The sequence below is a fragment of the Bidens hawaiensis genome, unplaced genomic scaffold (genome assembly GCF_021521415.1).
Source record: "Bidens hawaiensis isolate Kalapana, Puna unplaced genomic scaffold, B.hawaiensis_p1.1 tig00014709_1, whole genome shotgun sequence".
Classification (NCBI taxonomy): domain Eukaryota; kingdom Viridiplantae; phylum Streptophyta; class Magnoliopsida; order Asterales; family Asteraceae; genus Bidens; species Bidens hawaiensis.
This window is the reverse complement of record NW_027492286.1, coordinates 572,242-596,660: the sequence shown is the minus strand read 5'-3', so window position 1 is coordinate 596,660 and position 24,419 is coordinate 572,242. Positions and strand designations below refer to the sequence as shown.

The 24,419-nt window shown below is 37.4% G+C and overlaps 3 protein-coding genes across 3 annotated transcripts; 1 reads left to right on the top strand and 2 right to left on the bottom strand.

Moving 5' to 3' along the window:
• Nucleotides 1-598: 598 nt before the first annotated feature.
• Nucleotides 599-2,800, bottom strand: LOC143547308 (uncharacterized). Its single transcript, XM_077038763.1, has 3 exons — nt 1,535-2,800; nt 1,329-1,448; nt 599-937 (listed from the first exon to the last, which is right to left on the bottom strand). The coding sequence occupies exons 1-3, from the start codon at nt 2,798-2,800 to the stop codon at nt 599-601; spliced, it is 1,725 nt and encodes a 574-aa protein (XP_076894878.1).
• A 2,790-nt stretch (nt 2,801-5,590) lies between these two features.
• Nucleotides 5,591-6,904, top strand: LOC143547293 (peroxidase 5-like). The gene is made up of 2 exons (XM_077038752.1): nt 5,591-5,839; nt 6,143-6,904. Exons 1-2 carry the CDS (start codon nt 5,615-5,617, stop codon nt 6,884-6,886), a joined length of 969 nt encoding a protein of 322 aa, XP_076894867.1. The 5' UTR covers nt 5,591-5,614; the 3' UTR covers nt 6,887-6,904.
• A 274-nt stretch (nt 6,905-7,178) lies between these two features.
• On the bottom strand, nt 7,179-10,203 carry LOC143547317 (serine/threonine-protein phosphatase PP1-like). Its single transcript, XM_077038773.1, has 4 exons — nt 9,830-10,203; nt 8,758-9,317; nt 8,475-8,669; nt 7,179-7,478 (listed from the first exon to the last, which is right to left on the bottom strand). The coding sequence occupies exons 1-4, from the start codon at nt 10,005-10,007 to the stop codon at nt 7,464-7,466; spliced, it is 948 nt and encodes a 315-aa protein (XP_076894888.1). The 5' UTR covers nt 10,008-10,203; the 3' UTR covers nt 7,179-7,463.
• Nucleotides 10,204-24,419: the final 14,216 nt, after the last annotated feature.

The following is a 24,419-nucleotide window of genomic DNA, read 5'->3' as shown; positions in this document are numbered from 1 at the left end:
TTGTTCATTTAGTTAAACGAAAAGGACATGAACACATGTCTTGTTCAATCATTTAAGTTCATCTATGTTCTTTAGTTTAAGTTTGTTTACGCTAATTAATGTATTCATTTAAATTTTTAGACCCACTAAAATATAGTCTAGTTTTAATTACCTTTTAAACCCAACACAATGTTGTTCACGTTTACTTTTAACTGGTTTTAGATGTTATGCTCGGTCAATTATTGTCAAGTACATTCGTTCGTGAACCCTTTGTTTATGCTGTCAACGAACGAAAACGAACACGAACACGTTCATTTTCTTCAAGAACAAGACAAAATAAAATCTCATTCGTTTAATTGTTCGTGTTCTATCGTTTGTGCTGTTACAGTTAAACGAACATACACGAACATCCACTGTTCATGTTTCTTTGGTTCGTTTACAAACCTACCTTCGGTCCCTAAAACTGATAAAGGTTAACTTTGGCTGTAAGTGATTGTAAAATGGCCAAAATGCCCCTCCACGTTAAAGAAGAAAAGGCAAGAAATTATGATCGACCAGTATTAGAAAAATTAAGAATGACTCATTTTCGCCCAAACTTGTTTTGACTACCCAGGGTCAGTCATGAATTATCTAATAGAGTAATAGACAAATATTTATATAAAGTATTTAAATCACTTACCTTTGATACTGTTGAGTGTATACAGGATACGGTTGACTGTAATACTTGGATGGTTGAGAAAACAATCAACTTCAAACCTTTAATATCTGCCTGTGAGTTATATAAGTTGATGGTTACTCTATATGTGAAATGGCCTAAGTAAACTTTTAAGTAATGGCATACCTTTGCTCCACCAGTAATAGGAACTGAAAGACTTCTTGCTTGTAGATCATTAGTGGTTGCAAATACAGCAGATTCGTGTTCCTTTTGAATTGAAGCCCACTCGTCGATAAAGCCCATCTGAGTCACAATCATCCATGATTAATATTTATTAAAAAAATGGGAAATAGAAGATAATACAGTGACTAGAACAACTGAACAAGCATGATTAGCAGCTTCTGTTTATATCATACGTGTAAATAATCTTTTAACAAGATGGAAAATCTACTTGTTTACTTATGATCAGGTCAATTAAGGTTGTGTTTCAAATAAAACGAATGAATTCATAAAACTTAGTTAAAGGGAGAATGGGTTAAACACGTTAAAGTCACTCAAAAATCTCAAATTAAGATTACTACCTGAATCATTTTATCAAGATTAAGATTACCATTAATAATTATTTACATGTAACTTGACCATATCCAAGAACAATATTCAGTTGGAGTTAGAACAATAAAAGATAATGAATTACTTGTCGATATAAAACAGCATAGAGCTTTAGCTGCATTAGTAACAGGTCGACATCGATTTTCTTTGAAGCTAAAGAATCCCGGAGGTCTAAGATAGTTCTCCACATATCAAATAAAGATTTCTGCGTCATGAAACATAATATCAAATGATGCAGCATGAAAACAATTCAAAGATTAAGACACGTTATTTAGTGATACGAATCAAAACCTCAGCAGTTGCCCTTTGAATATCCAATGCAGCTTCTGCACTCGCATTAGCAAATTGCCACTGCACTTGTATATTGTAAAGTAGCTCCAAATACTGCGCAACTTCTTTTTGATCTGTCATGTTCTTTTCCTTTCTATTGTCGACAATTTTAGTGAAAACAGAAAGTATATTTGCATTGAAAAAGTGTCTTCGACCCGATGACTTATATGGCTTTACAGAGGTGGGACTCACGTCTGGATCAACCCCTCTAGTTGGGGTCGGGCTGACCCCTCTAGCCAGTGCTGGGCTGACCCCTCTAGCCGGTGCCGGGCTGACCCCTCTAGCTGGGGCCGGGCTAATCCCTCTAGCGGGAGTCGGGCTGACCCCTCTAGCAATAGAAGTTTTGACCCCTTTGGTGGGGGCAAGACTGGCAAGCGAAGGGCCGACCCTGTTGACACTGACGGGACTAACACCTCTTGAGGCTAAAATGTGTGACGTGTTTGGTGAAGATGGTTGGGATTCAAGTGACGGTTGATTTGTAACATCACTTGAAGATTCGGGGAAATGCTTGCTATTATTACTTGGGAATGATGGTTTCTTAAGGTTTGGTGTCATACTAGCTATATAAGGAAAATGAATGGTTTTATTTAAAACAGTAGAACCCACTGTCCCGGGCCACAGATGTTTATTAACCGGTTTAACAACATGTGAGCCATCTGAAACTTCCAAATTCTCCGACTGGTTGACAAAATTAGAACTTGCTGTGCTAGGCCGTCTAGCTGATGACTTTAAATTCCCTATACGGTCAGAGACATTAGAACCAAATGTGTTGCTTCTAGGCCGTCGACGCTGATTAACTGATTTAACAGGTGACTCATCTGACCCGTCAACAACATCTGAACCTGTCATGCCACTATGTGAGCCATCTTGAGGTTTCAAACTCTCTTCTAACTGATCATTATCATTAACAACTTCCGTCTCGTGTGTAGGCTTAGGCACATTTGGAGTTTTTCCGTCTTCAACATTCAACAACGGTTGTGAGGTGTGACCGCTACCGGTTTCATTAGAATGATTATCAGAAGTACTTGAAGAGGTCTTTTTTGAATGCCATAAAGAGTCTGTTAATCTGTTATTAACAACCTTTTTAGCCACGTATCCCACGCCATGGACCGCGTGAACAGCTGTGGATAATCCCCAAGATGATTTCGACTTACCATGGCGATTCGTTCCGTCATTACTTTCAGAATGATTCGATGGTGATGCTCGGTCTGGTTCATGTGCATCCATCCACACTATTAAATTCTCACTACACTTATCCGATCATCATTCGTTCAATCTCGGAATCCCTAGAAATTATAACACCTTCAACCTAATCTGATTAAAAACTAACGGAGGCAACAAATCCTAATAACATTTACATGAAAGTTAAATTCATCATGTTCATCTCAGAATGCGTGGCAATTATAGAAACTTTAAACCTAATTAATCTGAGTAAAATTTTGCCAAAATTTGACCTAGATAACGGAATTCAGCAACGGAATCACAGGAATCTGACAATGTGAATATGAAATCTACAGAATACTGATGCGATTGATGAAGAACAACGAGAAAACAATCAATCTGACCGGTAATCACGTAAGCCGTATGCGTTGAAACGAAAACCAGAAGAATAATATTTTGGCGCCACGGGTGACAGATGCTCCCGGTCTGGTACCAAAATAATAATACTATTAATTCAAATAATAAATAAATCATTTATAACTTTGTCTCCCCGACGAGCTTTAGCGCAGCTGGCATTAACATTAAAGGAAGTGATGATTTGGCCTATAGACTGCAAGGTCTCAAGTTAAAATTCAATCTCATCTTAGGTTTTATCTAGTGGGCATTCGAGCGATAAGTTTTTTCCAAAATAGGAAATGGTAGACTGTTGGGCTACCCTACTCTATGGTTGTTCACGAGCTAAGCTAAATCAAGCGAGGGCTTACTCGTTGCTTGGCTCGTTTACAAATTGAACCAAACCAATCGGCTCAAAATCGAGCCCAAGCAAGCATTTTTCGAGTGTTATCGAGCGATTTTTTAAGGGTTAATTTTTTTTCTTTTTTCTTTTTTAACATTTTTTATAAGAAAAAAAATATGAAGTTGAATATAATATACAAGAAAAGAAAATAATAGCTTTTAGAAAAACTAGTAGCTTACAAATTTTTATAAAATTGAAGTTTAAAGTTGGATATAATTTATATAAAACAATTAATAATTAAAAATTAATTATACATACACAAATATATAATATTAAATATTAAATATAATTAGTTTTAAAATACTTAAAATATTCAATAACTAAATATATATATATATAATATTCAATATTTAACTATTCAAAATAATTATAAGAATAAATTATATATTTGTGCATATATATCTATATGTAAAAAAAATTAAAAATATTCGAGCCGAACCGAACTGAGCGGAACTTTGCTCATTGTTTGGCTCGTTTACAATCGAGCAAAAAAACAAGCGAGCATTTTCCAAGTGACAAGCACTTTGGACAGCCCTACCTTGCATTTTCTGCTATCATGAACGTGCAGAGTCTTCTTGCCATTAGATTACTCCAGTTAACCGGACCTTCTGCATTTGCAGTTCAAAACAAAAAAATTCTATTCTCTCGATCCTAACGGCAGCAGACGGTGGAATGCGTCCCGTAAATTACCGATGGATTAATTATTAATTTCTAGCTATGTTCAGCCCAATTAAGGTAAATAATTTTGATACCCCCATCAACTTTACTTACATGACGTCATGCATGGACTTTTAGCACATAAAAATGGATTTTAATCCATAAAATAATTTAAATAAGTTACACAAAAATACATCTTTGGTTTGGTTTGTCACCTCTGAATAGTTCAAAATTATAGAATCTCAACTAGCCCGATAAGAAAACAAAACAGTGAACTGTTCAACCGAAAGTTTGTTTATATAATAAATGAAGTACATGAAAAAAAAAATTATGTGTTCGTTATATTACACGAACTAATAAATGAAGTTTGTATATGTTTAACTAAACGAGGGAGGATGAATAGTTGTGTCGTTTATTCATGAACGCTCAATTTACATAGGTTATTGTTTGTTTAGCCAATGTAAAGTACATGGTAGAAGGTTTTATGTTTATACCCGGGCAAAGGGATATATTACTAGTGTAAAGTAGGTAGATTAAGAGTGTAACATTTTTCATTAAAAAAATGTTTGTTCATTTACGTTGGTGATTATATTCGTTTACATGTTTCTTTAAAGTTATATATTTTATAGTGTTTTCCCTATTAATAATTAATACGTCAACGTAATCACATTTTAGAACTAAAATTAAACCCCTTTGACCCTCTCAAGATTAATGATTCAAGCCGGCCAACTAACTAAACAAGATGGCTAAAATGCAACGATATTATTTTAACTCATCCATTTGTCATACTATTTATATTCACTTGATTTAAGATGTTTATTTTTGACTCTTATGCGTGTTTATATCAGGGTTATACGGGTTATATGTAAATTATATAAAAGTATAATAAATTTACTACAATACTGAAAAGTAGTGAAATATCAAATTTCTAGTGTAACGAATTTAATATACATTCTGAACAAATGAAAAAACGACTAATGTCGTTCAAAATGATTTTTGTGCGTCTTGAATGGAAAATATTTTATCTACCTAAAAATATATAATAAGTTGAAAACCGATGTAAGGTTGCGGGTTCAAATCCTTGCAAATGTTGGGTAAATATGAAATTTTGCTTTAAAAAAAAGAACTTTTAAGTAAACTTAGTTAGACTTGTAGGCTATTTAATATATAAATTATAACAGTATGTATAATCACATAGAAACAAAGGAATATAAACCAACAAATGAACATACCAAAGTGAAATGCAGTTTGTTTTGTAGCTTTCTATTGGAAGCTAATCTCAATCATTATCTTCTCTTTGGAAAACTCAATTAATTAGTAATGAATTCAAAGACCAAGTCATAACTTTTGAGCTTATATATATTTGTTACATGCCTTTGAGACAAACTCAACATATTGGAGATCACTAACCAGCCAAGGCTATAAACATGCCAAGGATGGTTATTGGGATCTTGAAGCTCACTCTTTTCGCCTTGATTCTAACGAATTTTGATGCATCCGAAGCTCAAAAGCCATTGAAAATAGGGTTTTATAGAATCACATGTCCAGCAGCCGAAAAGATTGTGCGAGATACAGTGACGAAGACAGTCACAGCGAACCCGGGAATGGCTGCTGGAATCATTAGACTTTACTTTCATGACTGCTTTGTCAGGGTAATACTTCACTAAAACAACTAAATTTGTTGTGTTATAAATGTGAACATTGTTATAATGTTACAAGTTTTCAAGTGTTAAGAATTTAACGAACATTTGCATAGCAAAACCGGTTCGCTGACAAGTCAGAATTTTTTTTTTTAAATACAATATATTTTTTTTGAATAAAAAGACGAGTTGAACCATCTAGTTACATATAAGGCGTTCTAGTTCCGTCACAGATTTTGTGTATTTGTTGTAGCGTCTATGGCTGATTACGTTCTAAACGTTTACTCGGTTTCAACTTTTGCAATCAATTTTCAGGGTTGTGACGCTTCGCTTCTACTTAAGAAAGATGACTCCGAGCAAGATGCAGGTGCGAACAAGGGGACCTTGAGAGGACTGGAGATGATAGATCAGGCTAAGGCCAGGCTCGAAGCCGCATGTCCAAAAACAGTCTCGTGTTCTGACATATTGGCATTTGCAGCCCGAGATAGCACCAACATTGTTGGTGGATTCTCTTACGCTATACCATCAGGAAGACGTGACGGAAGGGTTTCTAATAGTGGTGAAGTCGACCTTCCGGGACCAGGTTCTGATTTAGAGAGCCTGAAAACGGCGTTCGAGGATAAAGGGTTGAGTGTCAAAGATCTAGTGGCGCTCTCTGGAGCCCACTCTATAGGTAGAGCCAATTGTAGCTCTGTTGCATCCCGTCTCTACTTTTTTAACGGTAATGGTACGGATCCCACGTTGGATCCTAAATACGCAACCATCTTGAAAAAGAAATGCCCGATGAACCAAAGGTCTAGGACAACCGAACTTGATCTAGTGACTCCAAATCGTCTAGATAATCAATATTACCGTAACCTTAAACAGCAACGGGTTTTGTTCTCATCCGATGAGGCTCTGGTTGATAGTACGGTAACAGCCACGACGGTAACTAACTATGCGAATAACCCCGTCGCTTGGAAAAAGGATTTTGCTGCAGCAATGGTACGTTTAGGTTCTGTTGGTGTATTAACAGGGACCAAAGGTGAGATTCGTTACAAGTGCGGGGTTGTAAATTAAAGTTTTTATAAAAGTTTTATTTATTCATGATTGTCACAAGTGTTAATTAAATCTCATCATTGTAACACCTGTTTGATTTCAATATAATTTAAGGGCCTCATTATGGGTTTGTCTTGCTTGTCACATAACTTATATGTTACACTACTAACTACGATTTAAAAAACGATAAATCAAACTGATAATTCGGTTTCAATGGTCGCGTTGTTATGGCCATTCGAATCGTTTGATATATTTTCAAATTAGCCCTTACAGATAAACATAACATGAATCGATTCATTCTAAGTGCAAATGATCCTAAATTGCCAAAACACAAGCTTCATACAATCTCCAAAGGGAAACAAATTATACGGATAATATACAAAGCTAACAAAACCTCAAAAGGGCTCTTTTTTCAATCTACATGTCGAACAACAACCTACCAACTAAAAACTACATTGAAAGTTCGAAACATCTTAGTTTCTGCAGATTACTTATATTACCTTTAGATTGCTGATCTTACAGATTTGATCATTTTGACACATGATGCTTCTTCAAAAGGGCTAAAAGACTACTCCGGTGCAATTTGGTGTCAGACTGTTCAAGTTTTTGGTGGCTGTTAAAACAAGCAGTAAAGGGTAAGTACTGATTGTAAAAGTTCATGACTGATGACTGACCTCCGAATAGAGAAATGATTCGTCTAAAGATGAATCTTTTGTGAAAAAGATGAATCTTTTTATGGAAAAGATAAAAATCTTTTATAGAAAAGATGAATCTTTATGAAAAAGATGAATCTTTTTTATAGAAAAGAAAATTCTTTTATAGAATATACCCATAGTAATTTCCAAACATACAAGAAAAAAAATGATCAAGAGTGTTCGATGAATATTTCTTACAGAAAGGATGAACAATTTGTAGAAAGTACCCATAGCTATTTCCACACACACAATAAAAACAATGAACAAGAGTGTTACATTGGTGATGCTTAGTTCAAATAATAAATAAGATGTTTAACTTGCATATATGGGGTGTTTGGTGCGCGTTTCTGAAATGATTATGTGATATAAATAATCAGAATCGGATATTCAGCTGTAATTAGATAATCAGATGTTTGGTAAATGAATTCTGAATATCTACAAAAGGTATTACATAAAGTGACCAAAAATGGCATTTTTCATGATATCAAAGACACGTTCGTTCTAAGAAAAGGGAGCGTGTATCACAGTCTCTAATTTTAGGTAATCAGAAAAGGGTAAATTAGTAATTTTATCTTACTACTTAGGAAAACAGTTTCCTTCCAGGTAAGAGACTAAATTCAAACAAAAAATGTTGCATTTACTTTGGGCAGATCAAAGTGTGATTAACGTCAACCGTCAAAGGTCAAATTTCATAATACAAGATGGCCATCTTTATTGAAAGTGAGCATCTTTATTCTTTTAATGCTAGAGAAAAATTGATGTCTACATAATTAGAAAAGGACACGTATTAAATGTGTTTAATAACCGATATTAATCTATTTAAGCAAGAAAGGTCAAATTAGCTACACATATCTTCACATGCAGAATAATGAAATGAAAACAACGTTCACATTCAATAATTAAACTCGGTTTACCTTTTTAAGCGGCAGCTTAGATGTCCCGGGCTTTTTTGAATGATCAAGCGGTTTCAATATCTCAAAAGAACACACCAAAGATTTATCAACACTCAACAGTGCACCTGCATTGTCAAACTCCCCTCCATAATTTGGAGCCGAAAATATCGTCACGAGTCTTCGTTTAGCAAAAAACTCATAACCGTCCTCCACCACCTATAGTTAAAACAGGTTATATTATCAAAATCATGTAAAATGTTCATTATATATTTTAAAAAACAGGTCAAGACAGCTAACTTTTTACCTGATGACCTCTGCAAATAAGATCAAGATCATTCTTCTTTAAAAACTCAACAACTTTATCAGCTCCAAATGTACACGAAACGCCCCGATCGCTATCAGACCACCCCTCAATTGTAGGGTCAGGATCAGCCCACAACAAATCACAAAGAAGCCCATTATCAGGAATCTCAGTGGGCCTCTCGATTTCCCTAATCTGTTTCAAATTCTCAAGTTCCGGTGAAAGACCACCGTGCATACAAAGAATCTTATCATCAACCAATGCTGCAACGGGTAAACAATTAAAGCAATCCGTGAATATCTTCCAAAGACGAACGTTAAACCTCCGTTTACACTCGTCATAAAACCCGTATATGCGGTTAATCTTCGCGTCTTCATGATTTCCCCTTAACAAAAACACCTTATCAGGGTACCTAATTTTGTATGCAAGAAGCAAACATATGGTTTCTAAACTTTGTCTCCCTCGGTCAACATAATCACCAAGAAACAAGTAGCTTTCCGAAGGAGGGTACCCCCCATACTCAAATAGCCTCAATAAATCTTGATATTGTCCATGTATATCACCTATCATAAATACAGGGCACCAATTCATCATGACATGTTTATTGACACCACAATAAGCTAATGTACAAATGGTTCTTATCCCACAAAGCGTGAGAAGCGAAGGGAAAAGTGACGCGATGACATTTTTGTAATTACGCGTATAGCGTAATTAAGCTGCAACATAAATTTCAACTAGCGTAATAATTATAATAATAACACTATAGTTTTACAATTTACGCTACTTGTAAAACTATAGCATAGTTATTAATATTATTACGCTAGTTGAAATTTATGTTGTAGCGTTATTACGCTATACGTGTAATTACGAAAATGTCACCGCGTCACTTTTTCCTTCGATTCTGACGCTTTGTGGGATATAAGAACCATTTCTATTTGATCCTAGCACTATATATATGCAAATATATATATATACACACACACAATTGAAATTATAATTAGGGAATCTAGGGCTAAGCAAACACATGAGCAATTGAGAGTATTAATAATGGAATGGAATGGAATGGAAGGCATACCGCAGATCCTGATGGGAGCGTGAAGCAGAAGGAGATTAGGTTGAGAAAGAAAGATTTGTCTGGCGTTGACGCAGAGCTGACGGATCTCTGACTTGGATAACTGGACCTGTTTGCCCCCTTTACCATCTAATAACCTAGTGATAACATCATCCAACACACCCTTATCGATGGTACTCATATTTTATCTATCTTCTTAATCTAAACCCACCCACCAAATGTTTCAAAGAGATGAAACTGATGGCATAATTGAATAGATGGAGTGAATTAGAAGAAGAAGAAGAAGAAGAAGAATTGGTGTGGTGGGTGTTTGGTTATCATGAGCATGTCGTCATGTTCAAGATTCAACACTTTGTTCAATTATTATTTTGTAAACAATATTATTAGGCTGAGGGGCTCTAACGGGGGCGCGAGTGGGGGTTACAGCCAATAATATTGTGACGTGTGGCAGAGAGAGAAACTGGATAAGGTGGGTGTTGGAGCCCCCGCTGGAGCCCCTGGCCCTGGTGTGGAGGGGCTCCAGCAGGGGCTCCGGCGGATTTTTTTTATTTTTTTATAAATATATTCAAAAAACGTATTATTAAAAAAACTCATAAATTATTAAAAAAAACACACATTTTTTTTAAAATTCAAATTACAAAAAAAAACATACTAAAAATTAAACAAACAATAATACTTAATAATAACACTAATCTAATATAAGATCATCGGGTCGCCTCGCCCACAAATGTTCAACCAACTCATGTCGAAGATCCCCGTGTATCTCACGGCTCTTGATATTTGCTATGTTATGAAGTTTTTGTTGATCACTGATTGTGGACGGTTGTGGCGGAATGTCACCTTGGTAGTTTTGGCAGATAGCTTTGCCCTCGTCTTCTAACGTCATGTTGTGTAGGATCAGACACGTGTAGACGACGTCCGTTATCCTCTCCCGAGTCCAATAACGTATTGGGTTCGCCAGAACATAATATTGTTTTTTTATAGCTCCAAAAGCTCTTTCAATATCTTTTCTAGCAGACTCTTGCTTCTTCGTAAAATACTTCCGTTTGTCGGCGATTGGATCTGTAAAAGCTTGAACTAACAAAGCCCATTCGTTGTAAATACCATCGACCAGATAGTACCCGTACTTGAAGAGTTCTCCATTTGCAACAAAAGATTGAGGTGGTTCAACCCCGTCGATAAGGTCATTGATCAAATTTGACTGATCGATAACATTAAGGTCGTTATTTGACCCAGCAACACCAAAAAAAGCATGCCAAAACCAAAGATCCTGTGACACCGCCGCCTCAAGTATAAGGGTCGGCCCTTCATGATCACCACGGTGGAACTGACCTCGCCAGGCCGTTGGACACATAGCCCATCCAACATGCGTACAATCGATGCTACCTAGCATCCCAGGAAAACCATGTTTTTCTGCGTGCACCTCATATATGCGTTGGATGTCATACATTGTAGGTTTACGCAGATATCTCCGAGCGTAAGTCGATATGACTCCTACGTATAATATATATTACAAAATGTAATAAATATTTAATATAAAGTAAAATTAATGTTTTTTACCTTGGCAGAAAAAATGAAGGGATTCACGTGCAACCCTTTTCGACATCTGTAAATACTCATCCAAAGCGTCCGACGAGATGCCGTACGCTAATTGACGGATAGCAGCCGTGCATTTTTGAAGAGGGGTAAAACCGGGGAGACCCCTAGCATCCTCCCTTTGTTGAAAAAAGGGATATCGTGCCTCTAAATCACTTGCTATACGCATGAACAATTGTCTGCTCATTCGGAAACGAGTTCGAAAATCCGACTCCTCATATACCGGTTGAGGGCTAAAATAATGCCTAAACAAAGTATCGTTAGCACCCGATCGATCACGATCACGAGGTGGTGCTCTAACCCTCGGGAGTCGAGGTTGATGGGCTTGATTTTGCAAGAGATCGACCACGGTTGCGGTCAAAACTCCCCCTACATGAAGAAGCAAATCATCCTCTTCGGAGGAGTCGGAATCAGACGAGTACGACGACATTATTTTTAAAAAAAAAATTGGGAAGATGGGTTGATTTTGGGTTTTATTTTGAAGTTGTGGTGATTGATATGGGTGAAATGGGGTATTTTATAGATGAAATGGGGTATTATATAGGAGTTTGGGATATTATATAAGGGTTTGTAAGGTGAAATTGTGTTTTGATATGGTTGAAATGGGAGTAATTTGGGGTATTATATAGAGGTTTTAAGGAATTTTTTTAAAAAAATTCACCCCTCAACGGCTCTTTTGGGCGGGCCCACCAGCTTTTCCTCTCTCTTCTCCCGCGACCACACTCACGCCTGCCTGGGGGCTCACGCTCGCGCCCCGCTCGCGCCCAGGTTCGCGCCCCGGTGGTGTGGGGTTAGCGCCTGAGGGCGCGAGCGGAGGGGCTCACGCGCCCAGGTTAACGCCCCACACCCCTCAGCCTTATTGTGTGTTTTATGTGTTGATTGGGATTTGGGGTTTGACACGGTCTAATAATGGCATCCATAAGGACCATAACTATAACCCGGGCCCACTTTGTGTTTTGTCAAATGTTGCTAAATATCATGCCAAATTGTACAACCTGATGTGAACCATGCCTAAATGGCTAAATCCGCATCACATCATATTATACGATGCGGGTTGTATAATTTTATAATAAGGAAATTCCCAAAATAAGTGTTTATGAAAACGTTTTTCAGGTTTTAGGTGTCATTTGTAAGAAATTTCCAAAATATGTATTATAATTTAGTCGTGACGAATAGTTTGTATAACCAATTAAAACTTGACACGTGTCTTTAAACTAACCATAACGAACCATTTACTCGTCACGACTAAATAAGCTTTATGCCTCGTAATCAACGCCCACGAGTAATTCATAAGTTCTTTAGTTGCGACGAGTAGATTGTAAGGTTAAACCAGTCGCAACGAGTTAACTACTAATAAACTACTCGTGTAGGGAATGTAAACCAGGTAAACTAGTCGTCGCATCTAAATGACTTATGAATTACTCGTGGACGTTGATTACGAGGCATGAAACTTATTTAGTCGTGACGAGCAAATGATTAGTGAACCTGCTCGTTACGGTTAGTTTAAAGGCACGTGGCAAGTTTTAACTGGTTCCACAAACTACTCGTGTGTAATCATAAACTACTCGTCACGACTAGTTTATAATACCTATTTTTGGAATTTCTTGCAAATGACACCTAAAACCTGAAAAACGTTTTCATAAACGTTTATTTTGAAAATTTTCCCTTCTATAAAAGGTTACGTTATTTATGTATTAGTCAAACATGTTATTTGGGTAGTGGAATTTGACTGACACCATCTTATACTATTCACAGGTTTTAAGTTAATATTAATAGTTACTCGTTATGTGATTTAGGTAAAGTCAAATCTATTGTATAATGTGAGTTGACCCATTAATTTGTATATAAGTATATTTGTTCAAATCAAAATGTGTTATGACTTGTGATTGGTATCACCAAACAACTAATATTATATTTGTAATATTTAAAATATTTTAGTTTAAAATGATATATTTTGTTATACTTGAATAGGATTTTATAGTTTAAAACAGTGTGATTGTAATATTTAAATATGCTTATTGTTTAAAATAGCACATTTGTATATATTTTAATAGATTTATAATTTAAAATGATACACTTGTAATATTTAAGTAGATTTATAGTTAAAAAAGCTCAAGAACTTCAGATATTTTATTATGATTTTGTTGAAATAAAAAAAAACAGATAAGATGCTTTTAATTTTTCTGTCAAATTTATGGGTAGTAAAAGCATTGATAGTGGGTATATAGACAAATTAAAGAGTGTTTGGTGGAATAGTGGGTGCTCTGCTTACATTAGTTGGTTAGTAAGATTAAATGGTGTAATTTAAAAAAAAATACATATTTTTGATATAATTTTTTCAACTATTTTTGTGATTAATATATTTTTTCATGTAAATATCAAATTTTAGATTTTTTAACAATAGATGTTACTATTAAGTAGTTGATTAGATTTGTATAATCAAATATACTATACTTCTAGTAGTTCTGTTAGATATAATAGGGTTATGAGGAAAAATCGATTCTAACCATCTTTAAAAGAGAATGTTTTCATATTTGTCAGCTTAGCCTTCATCGATTCCAACTGAATATGGTTGCTGGCAATTAATTGTTTGATTTGGACTAGTTGTTGCAACTTAATGATTTCATAACTTGAACTAGTGGGTTTGAACTGTGCATTGTGACGGAGATACAGTGGGAATTCATTGGTATCGATTCAGTTTAGTTCATTACGGCAACATTAGGATACCGAGAAAACCCAAAGTATGTCAGCGGGGAAGCGAGGAGATTCAAAATTTGCCTAAAAAAGATATCGACATGTGTTGGGTTTGTTGGTTATTGAGAAATAAGGAAATAAATAAATAAAGATTTTTTGGGTAAGATTGACGGACACCAGATTGGCGGAAAATACGAGGGGAGGGTTGGGATTGTGAGTCTATAGTCGTTTAACCGTGCTCTATTGCTAAAGTTGATGTGAAGATTGTACCATAACTTACTTATCGAGATCGATGAAACTGGAGCGTCTTTAATAAAAGGAGGGCTGCTAACGGTAACGGAATTTAGAATTAGATTTCTAAATCTATCAACGAGCTTAGTAATAAATACATCATACCTCTATCGACTATGAAAAAAATTTGGGTAAATGGGATTCGACGGTCTTTTGGCATGATGTTTGGATGGGAAACAAAAGTCCCGCAACTAGATTCCCAAGAATATATGATCTTGATCTTAACAAACATGGTTTCATTAAAGATAGGAATCTTAGCAATACATATAATCAGGCATATAATCAGCCAATATAATATTAATTGATTTGGTGTATAGTTGGCATGTATATTGTGTAATTGATTTGGTGTATAGTTGGTATGTATATTTGTTTCCTATTCTTCAGTTGTATCATTCCCTATTTAAAGGGTTATAATATTCAATAGAAATCATTCAGAACTTTACACCATAAACTCTTTTACGGTATCAGAGCAATTCTGATATCCTTCTCTTCCTCCTAATCTTCCGCCGCCTTTCTTCCTTTTTTTTTCTTTTCTGTTCGGATACGTCCGACCAAGTCATCAAGATGACTAATGAATCTGATGAACAGCCACCAAAGCCCCAATCCTTACATCCTGCATACTCTGTAACAAATATACAGAGTAAGATTCGTACCCTAGACGACACCAATGTCACGTATTCTCAATGGATACGGCTATTTCGATTACATGTTGTTGCCTACAAGGTAATGGAGCATATTTACTGCCCCTCCGGCATCATCATTTGTGGAACATGAGGCCCGGAAAGAAATCGATGCGCTTGTCCTTCAATGGATATTCAGTACGATTTCTTTCAACCTTCTTAAACGAGTCATGGACGACAACACTACTACGGCTCATGCTGCGTGGTCCAAACTCGAGAAAATCCATCTCAGCAACAAGAAGGCACGTGCTGCATCATTGGAAACCAAGTTTTGTAATCTGACTTTGTCAGCGTGTTCCCCCGTTGAAGACTATTGTCAGCAATTGACTGACCTTGCAAACCAACTGGCCGATGTCGATGCCCCTGTTACCGAGTCCCGCCTCGTTCTTCAATTGGTCAGGGGTCTCCTAACCGAATATAATACCACTGCTGCCCTCATAAATCGGGATGGCGTTGATTGGGATCAAGCCGTTAGTATGCTAAATGATGAAGTCCTGCGTTTAGAGACCCAAAAAGGGTATCATTCTACCGTTCTGGCTGCAACCTCTACTCAAACAACCCCTCAAACCAACCAGCCGGTTCAGCCTGTCGACAACAACTACTCTTCCTCTCATGGCCGTGGCCGGGGTCGTGGGTCCTGGAACCGCCGCGGTGGCAAGGGACGCGACAGCAGCAATTGACAGCCGTTTTCTCCCCGGTCTGGACAACATCAGCAGCAGTCTGGATACTCTCAACAGCCCGGGTTCCCTAACTGGGCCTGGTGGACACCTCCACCATGCCCCTATCCGACCCAGCAGCAATGGCGGTAACAACAGCCCACTTCAGCAGCCGGTAGCCCAATCTCAGGCCCATTTTTCTGGGTTTCCACTAAAGCAGTTCAGCGGGTCAAGTCCCTCATCACATGGCGTATACAATGCACTGAGCCCTTCGGATCTCAGCGCCGCTTTCAACAACATGCAGATGAATCAACCGTCTTCCTCTTGGGCTTCAGACCTCATGGATACAAGGGCAGAATCTCATGTAACTCATGATCAAGGTAAGATACTAATCCCACATTCTACTCCTGTATGTAGTAACTTATTGGTGGGCAATGGCAATTTTTTACCAATACACAGATCGGGCACGGGTTTTCATCACCTACCAAACCGAACCTATGTCCTACCCGATGTCTTTTACAGCCCACAAGTTATTAAAAATCTTATTTCCGTTAGACGTTTTACTCGTGATAATCAAGTTTCTGTTGAGTTTGACCCGTTTGGTTTTTCTTTGAAGGATCTAAAAACCAGGAGGCTGATGTCTCGTCACAACAGCACCGGAGACCTTTATCCTTTCACTCAGCCGCAACTACCTCCTCAAGCCACTTTTCTTGCTACCACCGATCTCCCCTGGTATGATCGTCTAGGTCACCCAGGGGCTCAAGTTTTAGAACTTTTAAGTCGTACTTTCATTTTTCAATGTAATAAGAGTAAAAACTCACATGTTTGCAATTCTTGTGAAATCTCAAATAGTAAGTGTTTGCCCTTTCATGCTTCTAATACTTTTACATTTGCACCCTTTGATATAATCCATTGCGACTTATGGACATCTCCTATCACAAGTAAAACAGGATACAAATATTATATGGTTCTCATTGATAATTCTCATACTTTGTGTGGGTGTATCCTCTTAAGTATAAGTCAGACACGTTTCCCACTTTTGCCAAATTTCACCGTTTAATTGAAACTCAAATTCACCGAAAAATTAAAACTTTTCAATGCGACCTAGGGGGTGAATTTGACAATTCAGCCTTTAAAGCCTTCGCAGACCAACACAGACTGCTGTTTCGATTTGCTTGCCCCCAAACCTCCAGCCAAAACGGCTAGGCAGAACGAATGATTCGTCGCCTAAACGACATCATAATTGCTCTGCTCATACACGCAAATCTGCCTCCTTCTTTTTGGGTGGAAGCATTACACACGGCCGTCTATCTGCACAACATTTTACCCACCAAACGTCTCAAATTTTATACTCCCACCTTTGCCCTCTACATATGACATCCCGAGTACGAACACCTACGGGTGTTCGGGTGTGCTTGTTACCCAAACACCTCTGCTACTCAACCCTATAAATTACATGCCCGTTCCATCCGGTGCATTTTTCACGGGTATCCACCCGATTTTCGTGGGTATAGATGTTTTGACCCAACAACCGGTAGAGTACACATCTCTCGCCATGTAACCTTTGATGAGAATGTGTTCCCTTACACCATTCCTCAAAACCCAGTCGCCTACAACTTTTTGGACGACGCCATTCCTCCAGGTTTTACTTTTCAACAACCAATCCCCAAGCCTTCCATTACAAGCTCCATACCACTACGCTTACAGCCGACGTCCCAGACCACCCGTAGCCCAAACTCAGCCATCTCACCATACACAACAAACAAACGGCCCAAACCGAGCTGCTCACACAACTACCGGCCCTACTCCAGCAGCCCATTGGACAATCCCAGGTCACGGCCCAAACCCATCTGCCCACCCTACCTCAACCGACCCACCTGCTCCCCCAGCCAACTCTCATCCCATGACCACACGTTCCAAATCTCGATCCACTACCCAATCGGCATTTTCAGCCACCACCATCTCACCCATCCCTAATACTTATGCCAAGGCCCTATCTGATCCTAATTGGTTAAATGCTATGCAAACCAAATTTACTGCTTTACAGGACAATGAAACGTGGGAACTCGTTCCTCGACCTACGGATCGCCCGGTAATTATATGTATGTGGCTTTTGCGTCATAAGTTTAAGGCCGATGGATCACTTGAACGTTATAAGGCCAGGTTGGTTGTTAATGGCAATTCACAGACAGTGGGCATTGACTGCGAGGACACCTTCAGTCCGGTTGTCAAACCGGCTACCATTCGGACAGTTCTATCACTCGCAGTCTCACGGTCATGGCCTATCCACCAGTTGGACGGTCAAGAATGCATTCTTACATGGGGAGCTAAATGAAACCGTTTTCATGCATCAACCTCCAGGTTTCTATGATCGAAGGGCACCGAACTTTGTATGTCGTTTTAAAAAGTCTCTTTATGGGCTCAAGCAAGCACCACGGGCCTGGGACACCCGCTTTGCTAACTATATTACCTCTCATGGGTTTCGTAGCAGTGCCTGCGACAATTCGTTGTTTATTTATAATCAGAATTCATCTAACACTGATTATTTGTTATTATACGTAGACGACATAATTCTCACTACGTCTAATAACACACTTTTGCGTGATATTATTGCTACTTTGTCACGGGAGTTTGCTATGACTGATTTGGGCCGCTTACATCACTTCTTGGGTATCAAAGTCTCCCAATAGTCCCATGGTATTTTTCTTTCACAGGCTCAATATGCAAAGGATGTAATTGCTCGGGCCTCAATGTCGTCATGTAAGCCTTGTCTGACTCCCGTCGACCTCTCGGCCAAACTAAGCAGTACCGATGGCCAATTATTCTCGGATCCTACTTTATATCGAAGCCTCGCCGGGGCTTTGCAGTATCTCACATTTACGAGACCCGACATATCATATGCTGTTTAGCAGGTTTGCTTGTTTATGCATGAGCCTCGAGATTCTCACTTTACTTTCATGAAGAGGATCATCCGTTACATTCAAGGGACGATTGATTATGGTATACGTATCAATAAATCAGCTTCTCATTCATTGGTGGCCTGTTCTGATGCTGACTGGGGTGGTTGCCCAGACTCCCGTCGCTCGACTTCGGGATATTGTGTTTTCTTAGGTGATAATCTGCTTTCCTGGTCCTCCAAACGGCAACCTATTGTTTCACGATCCAGCGCTGAAGCCGAATACAGGGGTGTTGCAAACGCGGTAGCTGAAGCCACATGGATACGCAATTTACTTCTTGAGCTGCACACCCCTCTCACACATGCCTCCGTTGTGTACTGTGACAACATCTCAGCAGTGTATCTTTCCAACAATCCAGTTCAACATCAAAGAACGAAACACATCGAGATTGACATACATTTTGTGCGTGATAAAGTTCGTGTAGGTCACATTCGCGTTCTTCATGTCCCTTCCTCATTGCAATATGTGGATATTTTCACCAAGGGACTCCCACGACAGCTGTTCCAGTCATTTCTCTCCAGCTTGAGCGTCTGTCCACCGCCCGCTCAAACTGAGGGGGTGTCTTAGCAATACATATAATCAGGCATATAATAAGCCAATATAATATTAATTGATTTGGTGTATAGTTGGCATGTATATTTGTGTAATTGATTTGGTGTATAGTTGGCATGTATATTTGTTTCCTATTATTCACTTGTATCATTCCCTATTTAAAGGGTTATAATATTCAATAGAAATCATTCAGAACTTTACACCATAAAATCTTTTAAGGAATAGTAAGGATTCGTAATAGTGGTGATGGAGGAGAACCGATGGGCGACGGGAGGAGTGGAGCATCTCAATTGAAGTTCTTAAGTGAAGCTAGAGAAGATTACTTGCTCAAAAATATAGAGAAGTGGATTTAGGATTTTGAATACCAAAATGGTTTCCAAGTTAATATTGTTGCTAGAAAACATATTGATTGTTACATTCTTCCGGTTGTTAACTATTAGATATAACAAATGGGTGTCGAAAAAAAATATATGTTGATGTAGTGATTGTTATTAATTCCTCTTTCTATCAAGGTTAATCTCTACATTAGAGGAATGTAATTGAATAGTATATTGTGTGTATTATTATGCTCTATCTATGTAGAATTAAATGATCATATTTTCATAGACTCTTTTATCATTTCTTATGTTTTTGGAAGAGTATCTCAAGATTGTTGGATATCAAGTTGCCCAAGTACACTATCCCGAGTAGTATCTTGGCTTGCCTAAAATATCTTTTGGAAGCTATGATGTCGATGTCTTGATGAGTCATTTGGAATTGTAGAGACATGACCATATTTGTTTCAAATGAAAGATTTAGAGGAGTTGGGTGTTTGGGATTCCTTATGAAAACTTCTTATAACTTTTTTCTCTCGCATCAAAAGCAATCCTAAATACCTTATTACTTTCAAAAGTTAATAAGCTATAAGTTGATGAAAAATAAGAAAGGGTAAAATGCCATAAAAAACCAACATACTTTCTGTGTTTTTTTTTCACAAAAGTCCCTTAACAATTTTGGCACGCTAAAGTCCCTGCACATGTTAAATTTGAACAAATAAGTGACGTAACTTTTTAAAAACAATGAAATTGACTTTTTTTCCTTATGTATTTGATTTTTCCTCAAGTGTGTGTGAATATATAATTTCTTCCAACACTATAGTTAACGTTATATATGTGTATAATTACAAAGAATTGAACTCCACCTAATTTTTTGATCCATCTAGCAAAATTGCTACATCCAACACTCCAAAATCGTGTCTAGTAAATAATAATAACCATGTCAAAGATGAATATGTGTGATAAATTTAAGCCAACATAATTACTAGAGTTAATCGCCATCTTCGTCCCTGTGGTTTGCTACTTTCGCCACTTCAGTCCAAAGTTTGAAATTTTGTCAATTTAGTCCTCGTAGTTTTAAATACTAGCCAATTACGCCCCATCCGTCTAACGGCATCCTGCTATAACGTTAGTTTAAGGGTATTTTTGTCTTTCTCCTTTTTATTTTAAGTTAATGGTCATTTTAGTCCATGTGGTTTGATACTTTTGCCATTTCAGTCCAAAGTTTGAAAATTTGTCAATTTAATGTTCGGTTTAATTCAGTTTATTTTATTTTTTATTATTTTTTTGTCTATAACCCTGAAGAGCATAATCCAAGCCCAAAACCATCGAGCAACCTCCAATACATGTATGCATTTACTCTGTTGATAGCAATAATCGTACCCCCTCGTATTTAGTTTCTAGACATTCCTAAACTCTCCCCTATGGTGGAATTCAATGATAAAGTGGTCAAGTTAATTCCCTGAAACCGAGTTGTACAGAAAAAACTAAAAATCGTTTCTTTGATTAATGTATAATAGTTTATTTCGACCCAGATTTTCATAACTATATTTTAATCTCTAAACCCTAACTATTAAGCGTTCATTAAAGAAATGAATTTTAGTTTGTTTCCGTACAATTTGGTTTTAGGGAATTGCTTTGACCACTTTACCATTGAATTCCACAATGGGGGAGAGTTTATGAACCGTCTAAAAACTAAATACGAGGGGAGGGGGCATGATTACTGCCGTCAACAAAGTAAATGCAGACCTGTTTTAGTTGATGCTCGATTGTTTTGGGCTTGGATTATGCTTTTCAGGTTATAAACAACAAAAAAAAAGAATTAAATTGAATATTAAATTGACAAATTTTCAAAATTTGGACTAAAGTGGCAAAAGTATTAAAACCACAGGGACGAAAATGACCATTAACTCAAAATAAAAAAGAGAAAGACAAAATACCCTTAAACTAACGGTATACCTGGATGGCATTAGACAGATGGGACGTAACTGACTAATATTTAAAACTATGAGGACTAAATTGACAAAATTTCAAACTTTGGACTGAAATGGCGAAAGTAGCAAACCACAGGGACGAAAATGACCATTAACTCTAATTACTATTAGTTAGCTGAAATAGTACTAAATAATTTAAACAAATTTGAACGTAATAACATATAATAAGATTGTTTAAGCTGTCTTATACATTTTTAATCGTAGTTAATTAAAAAGTGTTTGTGAATATAAAAATGTTTTTTTAGCTATACCTTCCCAAGAATCCATTATATAAGGAAAACGTACTACTCACGTAATATAAAGCTTAGGGAAAAACATGTAAAGCTTCAAAAAAATCAATTTCATGTTGTTATTAAAAGTCACTTCTTTGTTCAGTTTTAACATGTGCAGGGACTTTAACGTGCAAAAAATTGTTGATGGACTTTTATGCGAAAAAACAGAAAGTATGTTGGTTTTTTGTATTTGCCCAATAAGAAATCCCAAACACCCACTTAATCTTGTACATGTTTTACGTTTTAATGTGTAAAAGTAACTACTAATTTGTTGTTTTTTCTTTTGAAACGTCGAAGTTCTTTTAATCTTTGCCGGAACTTGAAGTAAAAATTTTGGTAGATATGGATCACATAAAAACTTCATTTGAGGAATGGGCTAGACCGGGTCATTTTTCAAGAACAATAGCTAAAGGCCCTGAAACTACCACTTGGATATGGAACCTACATGTTGATGCTCACGATTTTGATAGTCATACAAGTGATTTGGAGGAGATCTCTCGAAAACTCTTCAGTGCCCATTTCGGTCAAATCTCCATAATCTTCCTTTGGCTGAGCGGCAAGTATTTCCATGGTGCTCGTTTTTCCAATTATGAAGCATGACTAAGCGATTCGACTCACATTGGGCCTAGTGCCTAGGGGGTTTGGCTGATAGTGGGACAAGAAACCTTGAATAATGATTTAGGCGGGGGGGCTTCTCAGGAATACAAATAACCTTTGGTTTTTTTCCAAATTTGGTGAGCATCTGAAATCACTAGCGACTTACAACTTTATTGTACCGCAATTGGTGCATTGATATTTACAACGTTAATGCTTTTGCTGGTTGGTTTTATTATCATAAAGCAAAACTGGCTTGGTTTCAAGATGTAGAATCTTTGTTGAATCACCATTTTGTAGGGCTACTAGGAATTGGGTCTTGCTCTTGGGTGGGGCATCAAGTACATGTATCTTTACCTATTAACCAATTTATAAACGCTAGAGTAGATCCTAAAGAAATACCACTTCCTCATGAATTTATCTTGAATTGGGATCTGTTGGCTCAACTTATCCCAGTTTTGCCGAGGGAGAAACCCCATTTTTCACATTGAATTGGTCAAAATATGGGGACTTTTTTACTTTTCGTGGAGGATTAAACCCCGTAACTAGAGGTCTATGGTTAACCGATACTGCACACCATCAGTTAGCTATTGCAATTCTTCATCTGATAGCATGTCACATGTATAGGACCAACTGGGGCATTGGTCATGGTCTAAAAGATATTTTAGAAGCTCATAAAGGTCCATTTACGGGCCAGGGCCATAAAGGCCTATATAAGATCCTAACAACGTCATGGCATGCTCATTTTTCTCTTAAACTGGATATGTTAGGCTCTTTAACCATTGTTGTAGCTCACCATATGAATGCCATGCTTCTTTATCCATATCTAGCTACTGACTATCTCTCCCTTCACCAACCCCATGTAGATAGTGTACAAGGTTCATAACCAATCCTATTAATACAGGGTGCTTACCAAGCCAACGCTTAAATCCTCATCTACCCAAACTTTGCTGGTTCATCCCAACATTCCCACTTGCCTGACTGTTGCTGAGTAGTTTTTGGATATTAAACGGACCTCCCCAAAAGGTAATTTTAATGTGGCTGATTTCCCTTCTTTTGCAATCGGTTTTGCTACATCACACGCTGCTCTAGCTAACTGTCCACACTTTACAAGTGTGATTTATATGTTATGTATGGCCGTGCCTAAGGGCATATCGGTTGAAGTAGATTCTTTTTTATCAATCAAAACCCCTTCCTAAACTGTACAAGCTTCTTCCAAAACATACGACTGATGAGATGGTGGTATCTATACAGACGGATCTTATATATATATATGGTATAATGAAGTACCACATGGGTGGGATATATAGGAATCAAAATATGCCGAATTACTCATTTTATTATCTTCTACATCCTAGGTCTTCCCGTTCTATCATCTGGCTTATGTTCTTCATGTAGCATTCAGACCGAATGACTCTATAAAATTACATTGATACTTCCACATATTATGGGTAACGTAGAAGACATCTCTATTTCCCCCAGGGAATCTTTAGAATTACCACTGCTTAGCTTTCAATTCGTCTCTGACCATGAAATGAAATGTGAATAATTCTGCCTCTTCTCTTTGAAAGAAGGTTCGCTTCCGGTTCTGTCAGTGCTTGAAACAATTTTGTCTTCTCCATATTACTAAGAGTTAATAATTTTATATGAGGAACTACTTTACTCAATCACTTGAGGTCTATCTTATAGAGTACTCAAATTGGATCACTGATCGATTTATGAGATTCACCGTAAATCTAATTGGTTACTTCACCGCATTCAAAGTTAGGGCATTTTTCATGTGTTTTGATTTGAACCCGACCCGACCGGGTGTAGTTACAAACAAACTTGACGTTGTTCAACTACTACTACGACTACCAGTGAACTAACTAACCACCACTTCGTTAACTCCGTCGTCCTCAACTCGGCGGACAACACAAAGCTTCTCTATTTCTCCATATACATATACATACATATATATTCACTAAACCCTAACCTTTTCTCTCAATTCAAA